A 20,851-nucleotide genomic window follows, 5' to 3' on the forward strand; every position below is an offset into this window, starting at 1 on the left:
ATCAAATTGTGATATGGTTCCATAATCATTAAGATGATCATAAAACATGATACTAAAGTACTCTCCCATCTTTTCAGATTTGAGAAACTTTTATCTTTCTGCCTAATTTGATTCTTCCCATTCGCCCTGTCATACATAGAAACTTTTCCAATGTTTCAGAATTGTACTTAAACTTGTAGGTACAACCATATTTACTAAACTTTAGTAAATCATGACGAATAGTCATATCGATCTTTTGTGGTGGACTTTGACCTGCACACACCCAGTGTACCCGATCCTTTAGTCTTTCACCTGACTCACATATACATGTGGTCAGGGAATTAATGTTAACTTTCCAAAAATGAAAATTCTCATTCATCATGCAATACAACCTGCATGACTTCATCTTGTAATATCATCACAGTGTATATAACTGAATCAAAGACAACATCATCATCAGACATAAAAAATACCAACCATCATAGTTTTACATAAATGTGTTTGTTCACAAATTACATCCCCAAAATATTAAATGTATGATGAAGGAAAAAACACAACAACATCCACATTTCCTTGGCGACCAACCTGTTTAACGAGTCCCTGAGAATACAAGTTCTTTTGAAAAATGTCAACATATATAATGTTGGTGAGTTCATAAGCATGTGTGTATGAAAAGTTTTGTATCATTTTGTAAACACCAGAAAATCCGATATTTTCCGTAAAAGTAGTTTGTGAGTTTTGTTTCAATCTTGTATTAAAGCATGTGTGTTCTTGTTTGATAATGTATAAAGAGAGTTTCCCAGAAAATCCTATATTTTCTGTATAATTAAAAAGTGTGGTCTTGATACCAAGACCCGAGTGGTGAAAGTTTAAACATAAATAGTAATTGTATAGTTCGTACTTTGTATTATGTCTATAGTATGTGTATTCCGTAAATTTATTTGTTTGTTATTCTCTATGTGAGTCGCTATAACCATACTTGATATGACTGATATACCTGTCGTGACGTTCTTCAGGCGTCGGTTACGGTAAGACATTTGTCACCCTAGACCGGCCTGTCTAGCTGTAGCGAGCATTTCAGGTGTGGGGTGTCAACCCCGTATAGATCTATACACAAATTCTCGCTCTCCCTCCAGGAGACTCTGGTTATAACTACAGGGCTTACGGTGTACGCTAGGTATGTACGAATGAAGGTGTGTCTCACAAGAGCCTTAACTAAATTTACGTGAATGATGTATCACATTATCTACCGTTTTAAATAATGTTTCGAGTATGTATTTTGGATAAAATGCGTCGGTGATAAAAATATATTTGTTTTTATCAAAATATCAAATATTTATTGTTATCGACCCGATTAACATAGTATGTGTTGTAAAGGCCCAACGAGGAACTAAATGGGCATACAAGGCCCAATTACGAATAAATTTCAAAACATGGCCCAGTAAGCATGTAAATGGATTTTTATGGCCCAATTAGAGTAAAAATGTTGTAAATAGTCCGTTAGTTATGAAAATGACTGTTTTAGCTCAAATAGTACCAAAATGACATAAAAGGCCCACTTTTATTAAAAATGACCATTTTGGCCCAACAAAACCGAAATTGGCAATAAGGGCCCACTTTTTGTCAAAAATTATATTTTTGGCCCACTAAAGCCGAAAATTACAACAATGGCCCATTTTCGTTAAAAATAATATTTTTGGCCCATTAAAGCCGAAAATTTCAACAATGGCCCATTTTCGTTAAAAATGACATTTTTGGCCCATTAAAGCCGAAAATTACAACAATGGCTCATTTTTGTTAAAAATGACATTTTTGGCCCCATAAAATCGTGATTTATCAAATAAAGGCCCATTTTTATCAAAAATGACATTTTTAGCCCATGAAACCGTGAATTTCCAAATAAAGCCCATTTTAAGAAAATTGGCACTTTTGGCCCCTAAAACCGTGGGTTGTTAAACAAAGTCCATTTTTAAGAAAATTGGCACTTTAGGCCCAAAATAATCGAAAGTTGACAATTTAGGCCCATTAAAACCGAAAATGACACCAAAAGCCCATCCTGTTTATCTTTATTGTCAAATATGGCCCTTTTGTGTTCTTTCTTTGGTTTTCTAGTACTTTTTACATGTTTAATCTTTCCAACATTTTATAAAGTTACATAAAGTAGTTTGTTTACGAATATCACCAAGGCTTGGAAGGTATTTCGAATTTTTGTGAGTGTTTAACATGTTTTCATGGCATAATCACAACATATCATGGGAAATACACACATGCATGCATAATACTAAGATTAACCACAAAGCTAGCTTGTATTCTTCCCTAAAAGATAGTAAAACTCGAAAACAAGGGGGGTATGAAGCTCACCTTGGTGTTAGATCGGTTTTGAAGAGAAGAATAAAGGTGTTTTCGGTCTTGAGTGCTTCTTTGGAAGGAGTTTCAAAACTTAGATGGTTCTAGGAAGCTAGAACACGAAATGAAGCTATGTAAGGAAGAGTTCTTAGTGTAAAATGGAAACAAATCATTTTGAGAGTGATAGTAATTTACCTAGTTATGATCTTTAATGAAAAATTCTTGAACGCACGCACAAATCTTCGAAAATTTGATGCGATGAATGAAGGAATTTTCTTGTGCTAGAGAGGGAGATATGAGAGAGTGTTTGAGTGAATTTGAAGTGAAGAGTGGAGAGAAAGAGGGGGTCTCGACGAGTTTTAGAGAAGGAAGAGGGAAAGAGATTAGTATGGCCATTACATGATGGTTAGCATAATTCCTAGAAGTATGGTAGATAAATTGCATTGATATACAACATGCAAAAATGAGGTGTCAACCTCTTATTTGTTTCTTTTTTTTTTATCAAAACCGAGAATAGGAGAGGGGAAAGAAGAAAATGGATATTGGACTTGGGTTTAAATTTAGTTGAGATTGCATTCGCCCATTAGGGATTTTTTGATCCATGTGGGCCCACTTACGGGTTTACGGCCCAATGTGGCTAAATAAATAGGTTTTAGGCCCATAGAAACAAGATAATTGGTTTTCGGTCCCATAAGGCCCATGAAGAGTCTTATGGCCCAAAATACTATTGTTTAATGAATGTAGGTCCAACTAGGGCCCAAATGAGGATTTTTTATCCCAAAAGAACCAAGTTGAGAGGTTACTGGCCCATTAGGCCCAATAAGTGTATCCTGGTCCAATAAGAGGTTTGAACCGGGAAGTTAGGGTTACAAGCCCAAAGTTGAGTGAATGTAGCGTATTGAATTATGTTTAGAGCTTTCACGAGTAAGTTTCAACTTGAATTTTCATTTTTGAATGAACAACTTGTATAACATCAAAGTTAGGGTTACAAGATACACCAGGAGTTATTTACACATGGACAGAATTTCCTATCCCTAAAATGCTAGTTGTGACACCAACCTTTGGGAAAAATAAGTCAAAATAACCCACTAGTGAGATCTAGAAAGAACAATAGCAAGGTATTGACTTTATACCGTCAAAAGATGCACAAGGTGAGGTGGTTTCTGGATCCACAAGATTACATGCAACACCACCTTCTTCATGGCCTTCTTCTTCAACAAGAAAGCACCAAAAACCACTAAAAGCTTCAAAATCTTCACACACAAGGATGAGACTCGAGATTAGGGTTTGGAAGGAGTGGAGGCTGTCTCTGGAAGGTCCAAGGGAGGAGATATAAGGTTGTTTAAATAGGGGATTAATCTTAAAATTTAGGGTTTAAGGTCCGAGCTAGTACGCCTGGCGTACCACATGTACATCCAACGTACTAGGGAGAGTCCCGCGTTCCAAGTCTTGATCAGGTACGCTGCGTGCACCTCACGTACGCCCATCGTATGGAATAACATGCAAATAAATCTTGACACAAGGACTAAAAATGTAAATACCTAAAAACTGGATGTTAAATATCCGATAAATATGCGTAAAGGAAAACATGTTGAATTCTCCTTGCGATCAGTTCATGTAAACAACTTGAGTTTCAACAAAGCATTAAGATGGTGACCACAACATACACACCTCTGAGATCCACCAAAATCCGTAATCCATCCAGACCTCACGAGTAAGGTAAGTATATCATGTTTTATCACCCCTTCGAAACAAACGTGTCATGCCTTCCCACTATCTCCGACGATCGACTAACTCTTCCCAACGGTGATCCCTTCCTCTTATTATATTTGTTAGGTTACATCAATGGATGCTCTGTGATTTGATCTCTTATGGCTGGCTCATGATCGACCTTACTCAAAAGAACACACTTACACACCGAGGGCAGTCCATGTATGCTCCCGTGTCACACCCCCAAACCGGAACGGCAGAAACGTTCGGGGGCGGTTGACGTCATGCATAGTATCACAACAGTTGTATCATAACAAGCATAGTAAACACAACCAAACATTGAATACATATATGAAAAATGTTTACATTGTCTTAATACATAGTTTTGTTCATATCAAAAGTAAAATAGAAGGACGCGACTCTAACGCTCCGACTTCTCCAAACTCCTGGAAGTACCTGTCTACTAATTCCCTGAGAATACAAGCAGTTTTGAAAGAATATCAGCATAAAGCTGGTGAGTTCATAAGCATTTAGTTTTGGTGAAAAATGTTCTTTGATCATTTTGAAAAGTGTTCCTCAAGGAAATCCTAAATTTTCTTATGAAAAGCGTGTTTGAAAACCCATTCCTTCCATGACTTCCAGATTCATACAAGATATGTACAATCTAAGGTGTCGTGGAATGAATATGAATATCCGTTAGTTACTTGTTAAACAATCCGTTTATGAAAAGCCGAGTTATCCCGGGAAAATCCTATATTTTCCCTAAAAGTTGATGGCTGGTTATCCGTTCTAAACTGAGGTGTACAAGTATCTACCATACTTATATCGATAAACGAAGGTTTCTTTTAAAAACCCTGGTTACTCCCAATGAGGTATATTAGCCCTATTACATAAATAAAACTAATAAAAGAAAACGTGATGAACTAAATCCTGAAGGAACTATTAATACCCTCCAGTAATCAAATCGGTTATTACTTTGAGGTTAGTTCACTTGATTCATTATTACAAAACTAAATCTCTGCTATCTACATTGTGAGTTTCATGACCATAACTGACTGGATATGGCCCGTAACGGGGCCGGTATCCTTTATGACTTTGTCACCCGTAGACATGCCGGTCCGACTGTAGCTAGCAGCAAGGTGCGGGATTGTCAGTCCCGTATAGATCTATACACAACAGTCACGCTCTCCCTACAAGAGATTCTGGTCACAAGTGCTAGTCCTACACTCTGATTCTGTAGGAGTGTTACCAAGGACGTGTCTCCAACTTAGACTAACAAATTTACAAGTAATAATACTGAAAATCCTTTTTATGATTTGCATGAATCCTTTATAAAGTAATACATTTTACTATATGATTCAGAAGTTCGTTACCCTAGTTTTGAAAACTGTTTCTACGAGTTGATTTCTTAATCGTTTGGTAAAAACTATTTTCCGTGTTAAAAGCATACTGAAAATATAATTATCTTAAACAAAATAATATACTTTGAGCACAAGTTTCCTTGTACTTTTGCTTGTATTCCTCCCTGAAAACATGAAAAACTCGGAAAAAGCGTAGGGGTATGAACTCACCTCGGGTAAGTGGTTTGAAGGAAGGATCGATACGGAATGTCGGATGTTCAAGCAAAGCCTTGAACACGATTTGATCCTAATTAACAAGTAATGACACATAAAGGATGTCAAATGAAGGTATTTCACCAGTAGATGTGATGGAGAACCACTCTAAGAACTTGGGACTACTTGCACTAAGTGTTAGGACCTTAAAGGATTGCATGAGGGAGGTGTATGGCCATCTGAAAGGTGTGTACGGCCATGGGTGTGCAGCCCAAGGGGTGTGCGGTCGTACGCTCATGATGGAAGGTGCCTTTGAGGTGATCTCAAGGTCCATACTTGCATCCATGAAGTGTTCTAGGTCCATACTTAGTTGTAGTACAAGTTAAGGGTCTTAGAAATAGGTTTGCGATCCTAGGGTGTGTGTGTGGTCGCACATGGGAGTGTGTTGCCGCACACAAGGAGTGTGCTACCACACACAGGAGTGTGCTATCGCACAAGGGTGTGTGTGCGGCCGTACACAGGCATGTGCGGTCGTACACCCTACATGTTTGTGTCCAAAACGCCAATTCTAAGGTGCAGCGAGGCTATGGTCATGTCTAACTCGAACATGGAAGTCCAAATCTCACTTTGGAGGGTCTTTTAGGAGTGTGAGGCCACCTTATGTGGGTGTGCGGCCGCACTCCTTCAAAGAGATGAAGAACATGACGGGACTCAATGATTCAAGGCTTAGATCAAGTGGTTCTTCAAGCACAACAAGCTAAGGGATGGATTACTCACGTTTTTGAAGCTTTGGAGAGTTTGTGGTTGAAGAAGCTTGAGAGAAATGGTGTTGTGTGCTGCCAAGGTGTTAAAGGAATGAAAGGAAAGGGGTCTACCCTTTATATAGGGGTGGGTGTGCTGCCTAGAAGTGAGTGTGCGGCCAAGAGGTGAGTGTGCGGCCGCACACCCATGTGTACCGCCGTACACTCCCCCTAAGGGTGTGTATGGCCCGGTTTTGTCACCCTATGGCTTGCTGACTCATTCCTAACCTCAAACTTGGCTATACTCAAGATTAGAACGCTTAAATGGACCCTTAAACAGTACAAGAAGACAACAGAACAAGTTTAACATTGATTGAATTGACTAAGTGTACAAGATAAAAGTTCCGGGTTGTCACATCATCCTCCCGTTAGAGGGAATTTCATCCCGAAATTCAAGAATAAAGATGTAGCTCGCGGACTTGGAAATGATGGGGGTACCTCTGTTTCCTTGTATTCTTCTGCTCCCAAGTGAATTCAAGTTCTCGCTTGGCATTCCAGCGTACCTTCACTATCGGGATGTGACGTTACTTCGTTCGATTGAATTCATGTTCCATGAATTTGAATGATTCCCCCATGAAGCGTAGACTCTCGTCTAGATCGATATCGTCGAGAGGAACCACAAGTGTCTTATCGGATGGACACTTCTTTTAGGTTCAACACGCGGAAAACGGGATGGACGTTGCTAAGTTCTCGAGGTAACTGGAGTTTATATGCTACGAGACCGATCCTAGCAAGGATCTCGGATGGTCCAACGTATCTTGGATTCAGCTTTCTACGCTTTCCAAAGCGTATCAGGGCTTTCCAGGGTGTGACCTGCAAAGGACACGTCCACCAATCTAGAGATCCAATGGTTTTTGTCTCTTATCGCGTAGCCCTTTCGTACGATCTTTTCAGTCGCCTCTCGGATGATTTCAGGACTCGTGAGAGTACTGTTGTGGACTTGGCTCTTGACTGTCGCCCACCTCAGCCCAACACAGAGGGGATCTATACTTACGGCCATAGAGGGCTTCGAACGGCGCAGCCTTGATGCTGGAAAGGTCGCCGTTGTTGCAAGAAAGTTCAACTAAGGGTAGATGAGTGTCCCACGACGTATCTATAATTTTCTATATTGTTCTCTTACTTTGTCCATTTCTTTGTGGATGATACTCTTCGCATGCATACTTTCGGGTTTCGAAGAGAGATGAATTTTTGATGTTCGCATCTAGTTTGTCGTTACGAGTGACGAGAGTTTTGCGATCGAACGATTTAAGACAAAAAGGTTTGGTATAACATAGACTCAGTCGAACTAGACAGGATGATGTCGTAGAATCGCACGTTAAGTTAGTCAGGAAGGATCGTTTTGCTCAAACATTGGTTCCCTAGATGAATGTCTCTGGTGTTTTCTGTGTTTGATTAGAAATTGGTGGGTACTACTAACACGAGGGTCCTGACGTTTTGAAACTATGAACTTTTATGAAATGGTTCTTACTAGATCTCTCTATGATCGTTTGGTGCATACAAGTCATGTATAACTACAACTGAACCTAACGTGTTCACTAAGCTAACATAATTTACTCATTAGGACATTAAACCTTATAAGGATTTTGTGATTTGATCCGGACGAGAAAGTAATCACAATTATGAACAATTATTGGGGTTTTCGAAAACGTACCAAAACATGGCAGGGTCCTTCGATGCTTCCTCATTCTCTGAGGTCAGACTCCTCCTGTTTCCTCATTGTTCTTCTCTGTTGGGCAGTCTCTTTTGAAATGTCCTACACTTCCACAGAGGTAACAGGTTGGACTTGTCCCAACATTGGTAGTCGAAGTGATGAACTTGACTAGGGTCCTACAACTGCAGGAGGTGTGCCCCTTCCTGTTGCATCTAGTGCAATGCAACACTCGGCAGACTCCATGATGATGGTAGTTGCATTTGCTGCAGTACGGGAGGTTTCCCAAGTAGGGTGTGGTTGGTGTTGGAACAGCAGGGCTGACTGGGGTACTGACTGTCCCAATTCGTTGCCTCTCAGTAGGTCTTTGGGTTGAACAACTTCCTTTAAACTTTCGTTTCAGGATGTTAGGTTGGAGATCAGGTGTTTCCTTTCTAGTAGGCACTTGTTGTTAAGATTGGTTAACACCAAGATTTGGATTGCCATTAACACTTCCACCCACATTTGTGTTGTTAGCGTTAAGAACAGCTAGGGCAGCTGCTACAGCTGTTGTGACAGTAGCTTGGAACGTAGCTGAGTCCATCTGGAGGACTGGTGTCTTACCGGTGGGTTGGTTACGTTTCTTCGGAGGCATGATCTGTTACATGTCAAGAAAAGAAGCTTGTGAGCAACAACGGCTGCCTCAGGATGTATCCTAAATGTTTATCTATGCATTAAGATTTCCCGTTTTGCTATCTGACTCTCATTGATTCGACCCGCATCCCCATGATGTGGTCCTGGCAAGGATAGAAAGATTTGAACACAACAAAGTCCACATGTTGCTCAGCTCATTGAGTTGGCTGGGTAACTCTCACATTTTCGTCGGCTCTAGACGACATGGAGATCAAGTCGATACAGGATTCAACTTGGCGCTTGGGAGGAATCCCTGGAATGTCTTTGGGGAAGACATCAGGAAAGTTGCAGACTTCGGAGATGCTCTCGAGGTCTTTAACTACTTGGGCTTGGTTAACAATATGAGTCAGGAATGCATGGCATACCTTCCGCCGATACTTCCGGCCTTTGACGCATGAAATGCTACGAAGGTTCGAACAAATTTTACCACTGTAACCAGTGAGGACTTCGTCAGAGGGAAGATTGAGACGAATTGCTTTCTCGAAGCAAAGGACATCAACACGATTTGGGGCTCAACCATACCATGCCAATTAGGACATCGAAGCTTTTCATGAAGACTGATATGAAATCGATGGGGAAAAGGAATGATCGTCTAAGTACATCCTATGATACATGTTTTGAAGACAAAACAGTGATTGGACTTTGATAAAGTTGCCTAATTTGCATGCTACCGATCTAAGGTATACTTTTGACAATGATAATCTTTAACTGAAATATGATTGTTGTCACTATTGTTGGTATTGAGATTACACAGAGTTCGGAAAATTTGACCTAGGAGTAGGTCTACAACATACTAACAGAGGAACAATTTGACAACATAAAGAACTCGTGGATCGGTACTTGCAAGAGAAGGATGTTTACAGGGAAAAGAGCTAATTGGAACATAAATATGAAAGCTATTCTTTGAACCAAAAGGAAGGATGAGTAGAATATTTATTACTGGAGAAGGGTACCCCTCAAGTGAAACCTTAATTCGGCCAGCTGGCGTTCCACACCAAGCAGGCGTCTCTCGTACTCTGACTGGCGAGCTCGGAGGTCTATGACTTCGGCTCGTGTTGTAGCTAAGACTCACTGCAGAGCTTTATTGTTCCTTGCAGCTCTCGCATGAGCAATCTCGAGGCGACGAATGTGATTCGTGCTGGTGTTCGAATCCGCTTCGAGCTCCATAGTTCGCTGAAGGGTTGCCATACCTAGCTCCACATTGCGATCCACTCGGCGCATCAGGATTGGAAATGCCCTGTCCGCGGGGCCTCCTTCGTTCGGATTGTAGAAGTTGCGGTTTCCGTCGTATGGGAGGGGTTGGTCTTGCTCGTGGCTCCACCTATTCAAACTCTCGACCCACATAGGCGTTGGACCTTGGAATCCAACTTGAGGGTTAGGATTTGATATTGGGGTCACTTGAGGTAGGTTTTCGACTTCGGGTTCCGAGTCAGTCTCTTCAGGAAATGGTTCGGCAAAGCCATCGTCCAAAGGAATTTCATGGTTTCCTTCTGGTTCTGGCTCGATCCATCCATCATCTCCTTGGTTGGGAAAGTACGGGTCGCCAGGAAGATGGAATCCAGCCATGCTATCTACGCGAGGTGATGGTAAAGGGATAGTTAATAGGCATCGAATCTATAATACTTCCAATGTATTATAGTTACATGATTGATTCTTGAAGAATGGATTTTTGGGTAAGTTTTCGGTTCGGTCGTTATAGCACCTTAAAATACTCCAATAGTATTTTAACCCTTATGTTTGGTTCTAGAACTCTTCTGGTATCTAGGTAAGTTTTAGGCTTGCTGCAACACCACAGTCACTCCCAAGCACATGTTGGTCATGTCTCGAATGAATATAGTTGATCAGGCTATATTGACCCTAGACACGAGTACATAACTGCCCAGGTTTAACCGCGATGTCCAACATCCAAATACTTTTGTTTTGTTCCACTTATGACACTGATTCCGGTACCTAGGTATACTTGTATACTTTTTATAAAAATATTTATATTCTTGAAAGTATACTTTTAGTTTAGAGCACTTAGGCCCCTTAGTATTTATAGTTGTATACCATGTAAGGTTTGGTATACTTAGTTCGCTATAAACAAGGGCTCTGATACCAATCTGTCACACCCCCAAACCGGAACGGCGGAAACGTTCGGGGGGGGGGGGTTGACGTCATGCGTAGTATCACAACAGTTGTATCATAGCAAGCATAGTAAACACAACCAAACATTGAATACATATATGAAAAAGGTTTACATTGTCTTAATACATAGTTTTGTTTATATCAAAAGTAAAATAGAAGGACGCGACTCTAACGCTCCGACTTCTCCAAACTCCTGGAAGTACCTATCTACTAATTCCCTGAGAATACAAGCAGTTTTGAAAGAATATCAGCATAAAGCTGGTGAGTTCATAAGCATTTAGTTTTGGTGAAAAATGTTCTTTGATCCTTTTGAAAAGTGTTCCTCAAGAAAATCCTAAATTTTCTTATGAAAAGCGTGTTTGAAAACCCATTCCTTCCATGACTTCCAGATTCATACAAGATATGTACAATCTAAGGTGTCGTGGAATGAATATGAATATCCGTTAGTTACTTATTAAACAATCCGTTTATGAAAAGCCGAGTTATCCCGGGAAAATCCTATATTTTCCCTAAAAGTTGATGGTTGGTTATCCGTTCTAAACTGAGGTGTACAAGTATCTACCATACTTATATCGATAAACGAAGGTTTCTTTTAAAAACCCTGGTTACTCCCAATGAGGTATATTAGCCCTATTACATAAATAAAACTAATAAAAGAAAACGTGATGAACTAAATCCTGAAGGAACTATTAATACCCTCCAGTAATCAAATCGGTTATTACTTTGAGGTTAGTTCACTTGATTCATTATTACAAAACTAAATCTCTGCTATCTACATTGTGAGTTTCATGACTATAACTGACTGGATATGGCCTGTAACGGGGCCGATATCCTTTATGACTTTGTCACCCGTAGACATGCCGGTCCGAATGTAGCTATACACAACAGTCACGCTCTCCCTACAGGAGATTCTGATCACAAGTGCTAGTCCTACACTCTGATTCTGTGGGAGTGTTACCAAGGACGTGTCTCCAACTTAGACTAACAAATTTACAAGTAATAATACTGAAAATCCTTTTTATGATTTGCATGAATCCTTTATAAAGTAATACATTTTAATACATGATTCACAAGTTCGTTACCCTAGTTTTGAAAACTGTTTCTACGAGTTGATTTCTTAATCGTTTGGTAAAAACTGTTTTCCGTGTTAAAAGCATACTGAAAATATAATTAACTTAAACAAAATAATATACTTTGAGCACAAGTGTCCTTGTACTTTTGCTTGTATTCCCCCTGAAAACATGAAAAACTCGGAAAAAGCATAGGGGTATGAACTCACCTCGGGTAAGTGGTTTGAAGGAAGGATCGATACGGAATGCCGGATGTTCAAGCGAAGCCTTGAACACGATTTGATCCTAATTAACAAGTAATGACACATAAAGGATGTCAAATGAAGGTATTTCACCACTAGATGTGATGGAGAACCACTCTAAGAACTTGGGACTACTTGCACTAAGTGTTAGGACCTTAAAGGATTGCATGAGGGAGGTGTATGGCCACCTTAAAGGTGTGTACGGCCATGGGTGTGCGGCCCAAGGGGTGTGCAGCCGTACACTCATGATGGAAGGTGCCTTTGAGGTGATCTCAAGGTCCATACTTGCATCCATGAAGTGTTCTAGGTCCATACTTAGTTGTAGTACAAGTTAAGGGTCTTAGAAATGGGTTTGCGGTCCTAGGGTGTGTGTGTGGTCGCACACGGGAGTGTGCTGCCGCACACAAGGAGTGTGCTGCCGCACAAGGGTGTGTGTGCGGCCGTACACAGGCGTGTGCGGTCGTACACCCTACATGTTTGTGTCCAAAACGCCAATTCTAAGTTGCAGCGAGGCTATGATCATGTCTAACTCGAAGATGGAAGTCCAACTCTCACTTTGGAGGGTCTTTTAGGAGTGTGAGGCCACCTTATGTGGGTGTGCGGCCGCACTCCTTCAAAGAGATGAAGAACATGACGGGACTCAATGATTCAAGGCTTAGATCAAGTGGTTCTTCAAGCACAACAAGCTAAGGGATGGATTACTCATGTTTTTGAAGCTTTGGAGAGTTTGTGGTTGAAGAAGCTTGAGAGAAATGATGTTGTGTGCTGCCAAGGTGTTAAAGGAATGAAAGGAAAGGGGTCTACCCTTTATATAGGGGTGGGTGTGCTGCCTAGAAGTGAGTGTGCGGCCAAGAGGTGAGTGTGCGGCCGCACACCCATGTGTACGGCCGTACACTCCCCCTAAGGGTGTGTATGGCCCGGTTTTGTCACCCTACGGCTTGCTGACTCATTCCTAACCTCAACCTTGGCTATACTCAAGATTAGAACGCTTAAATGGACCCTTAAACAGTACAAGAAGACAACAGAACAAGTTTAACATTGATTGAATTGACTAAGTGTACAAGATAAAAGTTCCGGGTTGTCACATCCCGTCACCCTTAACACCTCTACCAGAATGACAATGAACACCACCACCCTCTTTCTCACTCATATCATATATTACTCAATAAAAGAGGACGTTGGCAACTTAATTTGGTTTAGGAAAATAGGACGTAACCGTCGGGAAAAAGAAAGGAACGACAGGAAGAAACGGACGCATGGTTGAATGTATTTTAATTGCAATTTACAACTTTCATCTCTGGAGTTTCCTGATTTATCCCATACACACCATAAATTTTAATAATTCTTTTACTATTGTTTGATAATTTGCATAATACACCCTTCGATTGTCATGAATATGTCAATTATGACTTATTTTTCAATATAATGACATAATGATTCCACTTTAATACTCTTTAAATCAAAATAGTTTTACAACAATTAATTTTTGAGCAACAGAAAGCTAACGTCGTTTATAGAAAGATTTTCAGGTTGTTACATATTGTATGTGTATTTCATATTCTTTGGATTTGTTTATCAAAAGGTGTTTATATAAATGAAGATATAACCTACTATGGAGAGATATTAGAGAAATATGAGATTTTGAGTTAAACCGAGAACTCAACCTATAATTATATGGTAAGTGTTTATCTTCATTTACCGGTAAATGTTTATCTTTATTTATGGTAAGTGTTTAACTTCATTTACTTATAAAATTGGTCCATTAACAATTTTAAACAATTTCCATAATAAATCTGAACTCAATGATAACAATATATAAAGTTAAATTGAGAGATCCAAAAAATTTATAAAAATATTTATATATATACTTAAGTAAATCCTTAGTATATCTTACAATATAAAATAATGGTCTTGGGGCTACGACAATGGAGTTCAAACAGGAGACTACAAACCAAACATGCTCTAAAGATTGGACATACCATCATGTGGTATTCAATAACACACCGATACTTAGATGGACAAGAGATGAGGTTTTCACCCATAAAGATTAAGTACCCCCAATATGGAGTGACAATTTACTAGGTACCCTTCCAGCCAACATCAAAATAAGTAGTGAGATTGGCCAGGAAAGATATATGAAGTTGGAGACCATGATCAAGCGTACATTCTATGTAACACATGATGTATCTCATTGAATGAAAGTGACGCTCATTCATAGAGAGAGAGAGAGAATATTTTATGAAAGGGAATAGTTACTCTTGATATCACAATAATTGAGAAATTTTCCATTAATTCCTCTACAAGGTACAAACTATAAATAATAATACAACACTATAATAAATATACCCATACAAAGCCATCCAAAACATATTCAAAGAATAAATCTCATGGAACGGAGAACAAACATTAACAAAGCCAGAATAATACGTTGGCATATATATGGTTATTGTACAAAATCAAAACATAAAATGGTTTAATTGGTTTAATTATACAAAATAATAATATAAAATGGTTTTTTCAACGTTTCAAGGATAATAAATTGAGATTTTTTTAAGTCATAAATGTTAGGTAACCAATAAAAAAAAAACTAAATATTATTTTAGACATGTTCATAAATTAAAATTATTTATTATACGGAATAATAACATAATGATTTTTTTTTTGGAGTATTATTGCATAATTGGAAGGGTTTTTTTTTTTATAAAAAAAGTTAGCATTTAAAACTTAACTTTTCTTTTGGAAAAATAAATAATAATAATAATAATAATAATAATAATAATAAAGAAATAATTATTAAAAATATCAGCCGTGTTGTAATATTTTCAATCGGATAATTCATAAAAAAGAATAGATAGTCAGATAGATTAATAGATATATTAAAATTTGAAGGGGGTTATATTTTTGACAATTATCATTTTAGAATCTAACGTGGTGTAAATATCTTTACTGTTGAGATATATGACCGGTTGAGTGAAATTTCGACATTTCAAAGAGCGTTTGCGCACTACAGAGAGAGAGAGAAGCAAAACCCTCGAATTTCCCCTCTCATCATCTCGATTTCCAAATCCATTCCTGAAAAATCTTTTTTCGAATCCATTTGTGTACGATTTGGGTCAATATTCCTGGTTGATCAACTCGAAAAGATATACTAATGTCAGACAATGAGAAGATCGCCGTCGCCATGGCGGATTCATCGACGAGCTCTCGGTCGGTGACGCAGACGGTGAACGGCTCTCACCAGTTCGTAATTCAGGGCTATTCGTTAGCGAAGGGTATGGGAATCGGAAAACACATCGCCAGTGATAATTTCACGGTGGGAGGTTACCAATGGGCTGTATACTTCTACCCCGATGGAAAAAACCCCGAAGATAATTCCACTTATGTTTCGCTTTTCATTGCGCTTACCAGTGAAGGTTCCGATGTAAGGGCTTTGTTCGAGTTAACTCTTGTAGATCAGAGTGGGAAAGAGAAGCACAAGGTTCATAGCCATTTTGATCGCTCTTTGGAAAGTGGTCCTTATACATTGAAGTACAGAGGCAGCATGTGGTAGGTTTCTGATATCCAACTTACTGTTATTCCCAAACAACCTTGTAATTGTCGTATAATTTCAACTAATATATCCACCTTTTCAATCTTGGGTGTTCTTGATTAGGGGATACAAGCGATTTTACAGGCGACAATTGCTTGAAACATCAGATTATCTCAGGGACGATTGTTTGAAAATCAATTGCACTGTGGGAGTGGTGGTTTCTGCAACAGATTGCCCTAGGTTACATTCAATCAAAGTCCCAGACTCTGATATCGGATCAAATTTCGGTATGTTGCTTGAAAATATGGAAGGTTGTGATGTTATCTTCAAAGTGGGTGATGAAAAATTTCATGCTCATAAGTTGGTGTTGACTGCTAGATCCCCTGTGTTCCGGTCTCAGTTCTATCAACAAGAGAGAGATGATGATGAAATTGTTATTACTGACATGGAGCCTAAGGTTTTTGAGGTAATTACACTATCATTGCTAACACTTTTTTGGGATTTAATAATTTAATATATCACACAAATAACGAAAGTTGAATTATTAATTATACTTTTCTATTGTTCAACAGGCGATGCTACACTTCATATACAGAGATGAACTTACAGATGAATTGGTGGCTTCAAGTTCATCCAGTGAACAAAATGTAACGGATACAGTAGTAGCCAAATTATTAGCTGCTGCTGATCGATATGATTTGACTAGACTCAGAAGGATTTGTGAGTCGCGTCTCTGCAAGGGTATATCCGTAATTTCAGTTGGCAGAATTTTAGCATTGGCAGATAATCATCATGCTATGGAGCTTAAAGCTGTTTGCCTAAGATTTGCTTCTGAAAATCTTGCAGGTATATCTATGTCATCTTTAAGCTTTCACTATTATTACTTGTATAAATATGGGCAATGTACTTTAATTTCTTCCCATAATAGCAACATACTAACCATTTTGTGTTTTTTTAAGTTTTTTTTGCTGATGTGGCATTACAAGTGGCAAATCAGTATAAAAGGAAATGATGCCATGTCAGCATGTTTTTATTTAATGTGCAAAGTAAAGATTAAATCCTTTGACTTGTTAATTGTTGTAACACTTAAACATGGTATCTTTTTCAAGTTAAAGTTTGAGTAAATTACATGAATTGTCCCTGTGGTTTGGACCAATTTGTGCGTTTCGTCCCTGTGTTTTGTTTTTCACTCGGACCATTAGTTAGTTTTGAACTTGCATGTTTCGTTCCTGACAGACCTAAAAAGACTATAATGCCCTTATGTATTTCTTTTTTAAAATTTTTGTTTTTTGTTTATTTTTTTCAATTTAAAAAAGGGTTTTATGGAGAAAAGTCCTTTTATATTGGGGAATTTTTTGATAAAGTTCTAAATTTTATTTTTTGAATAGAAAAGTCCTGATTATTTAACATTTTGCCCAAATTAACGAAAAAAATCATTTTGTATATTTTAACAGGAAATGACAGATTATGTGATTTTCCCAAAATAATGAGACTATTCTGTTCAATAAAAAAACATTTAGGACTTTATCAAAAAACTTCCCAAAATAATCGGACTTTTCTGCATAAAACCCTTTAAAAAAAAATAAATAACAAACTAGATAAAAAAAAATAACAAAAAAGTTAAAAAAAGAAAAACATAAGGGCATTATAGTCTTTTTAGGTCTATTAGGGACGTAACATGCAAGTTTAAAACTAAATGGGGATGCTCCAAGTGAAAAAAAAATACCCAGGGACGAAATGTGCAGATTGGGCCAAACCACAGGGACGATTCTTGTAATTTACTTGTAAAGTTTCTTAAAAAACATATTTTATGTGTGATTCAATAAGTCAAGGGACTTAATTATGCAAAAAAGAATTTTAAGAAGTTATAGTAAATTCGTAATGTTATCCAAATATAAAATAAATGTTCACTGCTATAATTAGATATATATTATACCATAAATCCATAATTTAAAAAAGAAAAAAAAAAAAACTGTGTTGATAATTTCTTATAAACATTTGTTGTTGAAATGCCAGCTGTAATGAGATCAGATGGGTTTCAGTATCTGAAAAGCAACCACCCAGCATTACAATCAGAGATTCTGAAGACGGTGGCTGGTTGTGAAGATGGGTATAACAGTGGCGGCAGTGGTGGTGGTGATGGTGGTTGTAAATCCCGGAGTGTTTGTGCTCAGCTTTCAGATGGCGGAGATACTAGCGGCAGGAGGGTAAGGTCCAGGAGTTGATGGGTTTTGTTTAGTGTAATTGAGGTGGTTGTAATTGTATTACAAGGAAATATAGAAAAGACAAGGGGGGTGATGGTGGCGGTGGCTGGTGGTGGTGGTTGATGGGAAAGGTGTATGACATGCTGGTTGTGTTGTGAAGTTTATGCTGAGTCTGTGTATAATTTTCATTCTCAGTTGTTTCTTGAAAGAACTTTGTCAAATTTGTACACATGAAAAAAAGAAGAAGTTGTAGTGGAAAGTAAATCTTAATCGTCTAATAATCTAAATGATATATATATTTCATTGAAACCACATGATAGATAATATCTAACTTTGTGAAAATGATGATTAATTTAAACTGAATTATTTGTGAATAAATGGATTTAGGTTGTGTGTTAGTGCTAAGAGTTAAACGAGTAGCATAAAATATACAACTAAAAGTGGAAAGGTCAGATCGAAAGTTGTTTTAGATGTAATTTTTACCATATACAAGTATACAACTTATAAAAAAATGTTATTGTTACTAGAATAGTATAATTATTATATATAATAAAAAGCAATCTATGTATGAATAGTATATTTTTGCAACAATAGTTTTGACTTTAAGATTTTTACATAATTGTTATGAATATTTTATTTGTCTTTTTGAGTTTTGACTGTTGCTACAAAGTTTTGGCTTTTAGGCTTTTACAAAAGTTGTACCTATAATTTAATTATAGAAAAGGTTTGTTATTTTTTTTTTCGTTTGAATTTTAAACTTTGCTCACAATACTTTTGTATGTTGGCAAATCTAGTTAGTAATATTTAACTTGATAATCTATTAACAATTGTTTGTATGTTGGCAAATCTAGTTAGTAATATTTAACTTGATAATCTATTAACAATTTAAAAGACATCTTCATAAGTGGTCCCCATGTGGATTCCTAGAATACTAAATTCATACCCGAAATAGGATCGGGTGAGGATTCAAAATTCAGTGAGGACCACGAGTACAAATCTGAACCTTTAATACAAAAAAATATGTGGCCAAGATAATTTTACTTTTTTTTTTATTTTTTTTTATTTTTTTTTAAATCAATGGAGGAGGTGGTATTTTTGCAATTACGTTCAACTTTTTCTGCTTTTCCTAAAAGGGCAAAGTATCTAAGGATATAGTAGTCAATTTTCGTTTCTAAAGCCCTAGATGAACGGTGAAGCGCGGATTTTCTTCTTTTCCTCTTATTTCCTCAAGAACATCTTTGTTAACTCAAAATCCTTCATGTAATCCTTCGTCCGATCTCATAATCGTTTTTGAATGTCCGTGTTTTATCCTCGTTTTGATTCGATTTGAAGTTATGAAGCAGGTAAGCATTATTTTTTAATTTGCATTGTTGTTAGCTTCATTTTGGTTATATTTGAACTATTTTTGATGTTTTTTATTTTTTATTTGATTTGTTGTTAGGAAAGTTTATACCTGTATATTGATTATAATATGTAAATAATATGTGATTTGTTACGATAAACCCTAAATATAGTTACGATTTATGATTTTGAAACCCTAGTTTTCATCTCCCTCTCAATTTGAGCTTTAATACATATATGAAATTGAATATTGAGATCAGTTCTTTTACTTTTTTTTTATTTTGAAAAGATTTATGGATGACGAAGTTAGATAAAAGCATCAAAGTGAAACTTAATACAATGATGCTCACAAGGTAATCAATCTAATGTCTCAAAGAAACAACATCTTGGAAAATTTGAATTCTTAAATATTTTATTCCTGTTTCATTTATTTACATATGTGATAAGTACTTATGTAGTTTCTTATGACAATTATCATTGGTTTTTTCTTGAAATTAACTTGTTAGACATAGTTACAAATGCATTTAAAATGTAAAACATCAACAATATTATTGTCAAAATCAATATAGAATTTGTATCAAAACTTTATGTATGATATAGATCTATGATTTTAAGTTCAATGAGTGATATATAGATATAGAAAATAGAAAATCATTATGTTATGATTATATCTTAAGAGAACATGATAACATAAAGATCATCGGTGAGGTGACTACTAGCTGCTATATTATTGGGATAGGAATAACTAAGACTTTTAATAACAATGAAAAGTCCTATTGCATCTTGATTTTCATTATCTAAACTGACTTTCATACAAATTTTAGGCCACTAAAAAGGGTAAAAGTGTCAAAACAAAATTTTACTTTCATTTATCTGTTTATTGTAGCATCCTACTTTCAACTCTGAATGATTTTGATCTGTTGACAACTTACAAGAAGAAAAAAACTTATATTGAAGGTCATTTCCATGATTTTGAAGTAATAGTTCAAGGATATGGAGGTATATAATTTGTGGTTTGGGTGTTATCGAAAAGTTTTGGTTAGCTTCAGATACTCATTATTGGTGTGTTATGGTTAAGTAACATTGTTACTTGGATATGTATTTTTTGTTATTAGTTGTAGGATTTTCATGGTTGTTTGGTAATGTAGTTAAGAAACAATGTTACATGTATATGTTTGTTTGGTTGTTAGGAAGTTGGTTCAGATACATTGTTAGTTTTAGTAATTGTATGACTTGGATAGTAAAAATAGTAGATTTAGGTATATGATGGAATTTTTTGGATTGTGTTTAATATGCACTGTTTTGCAGAATTTTATTTTGTGTTGTTTGGTACTTTGTTACTCTTTGACTATAAAGTTGGATCATATATTGTTAGATCCTAAAACTTTATGAGGTAAAATCATATATTCAATAGGATTAATGATGCAAATTTTATGATCTATAATTGGCGCAACTTGTTGCCCGTTTGCCTTCTCATTCGTTGTACGATGATAACTAAGATGTATCGTTTATTATGTTTTTGAAATATATTATGAATTTACAAAACAACGCTTAATACATTTTAATTTCATACAAAAACATTTTTCATAAAAACCATCTCAAGAAAAACCATAATGTCAAATACAAATCC

General features: G+C 36.9%; 1 protein-coding gene across 1 annotated transcript; it reads left to right on the forward strand.

Annotated features, from left to right (window-relative positions):
* The first annotated feature begins 15,116 nt into the window (after positions 1-15,116).
* Positions 15,117-18,189, forward strand: LOC145167459 (BTB/POZ and MATH domain-containing protein 4-like). Its single transcript, XM_079086669.1, has 4 exons — positions 15,117-15,693; positions 15,800-16,142; positions 16,249-16,522; positions 17,693-18,189. The coding sequence occupies exons 1-4, from the start codon at positions 15,299-15,301 to the stop codon at positions 17,899-17,901; spliced, it is 1,221 nt and encodes a 406-aa protein (XP_078942795.1). The 5' UTR covers positions 15,117-15,298; the 3' UTR covers positions 17,902-18,189.
* Positions 18,190-20,851: the final 2,662 nt, after the last annotated feature.

This window comes from Lactuca virosa, chromosome 3 (assembly GCF_052849685.1).
Source record: "Lactuca virosa cultivar CGN04683 chromosome 3, Lactuca_virosa_CGN04683_v6, whole genome shotgun sequence".
Taxonomy (NCBI): domain Eukaryota; kingdom Viridiplantae; phylum Streptophyta; class Magnoliopsida; order Asterales; family Asteraceae; genus Lactuca; species Lactuca virosa.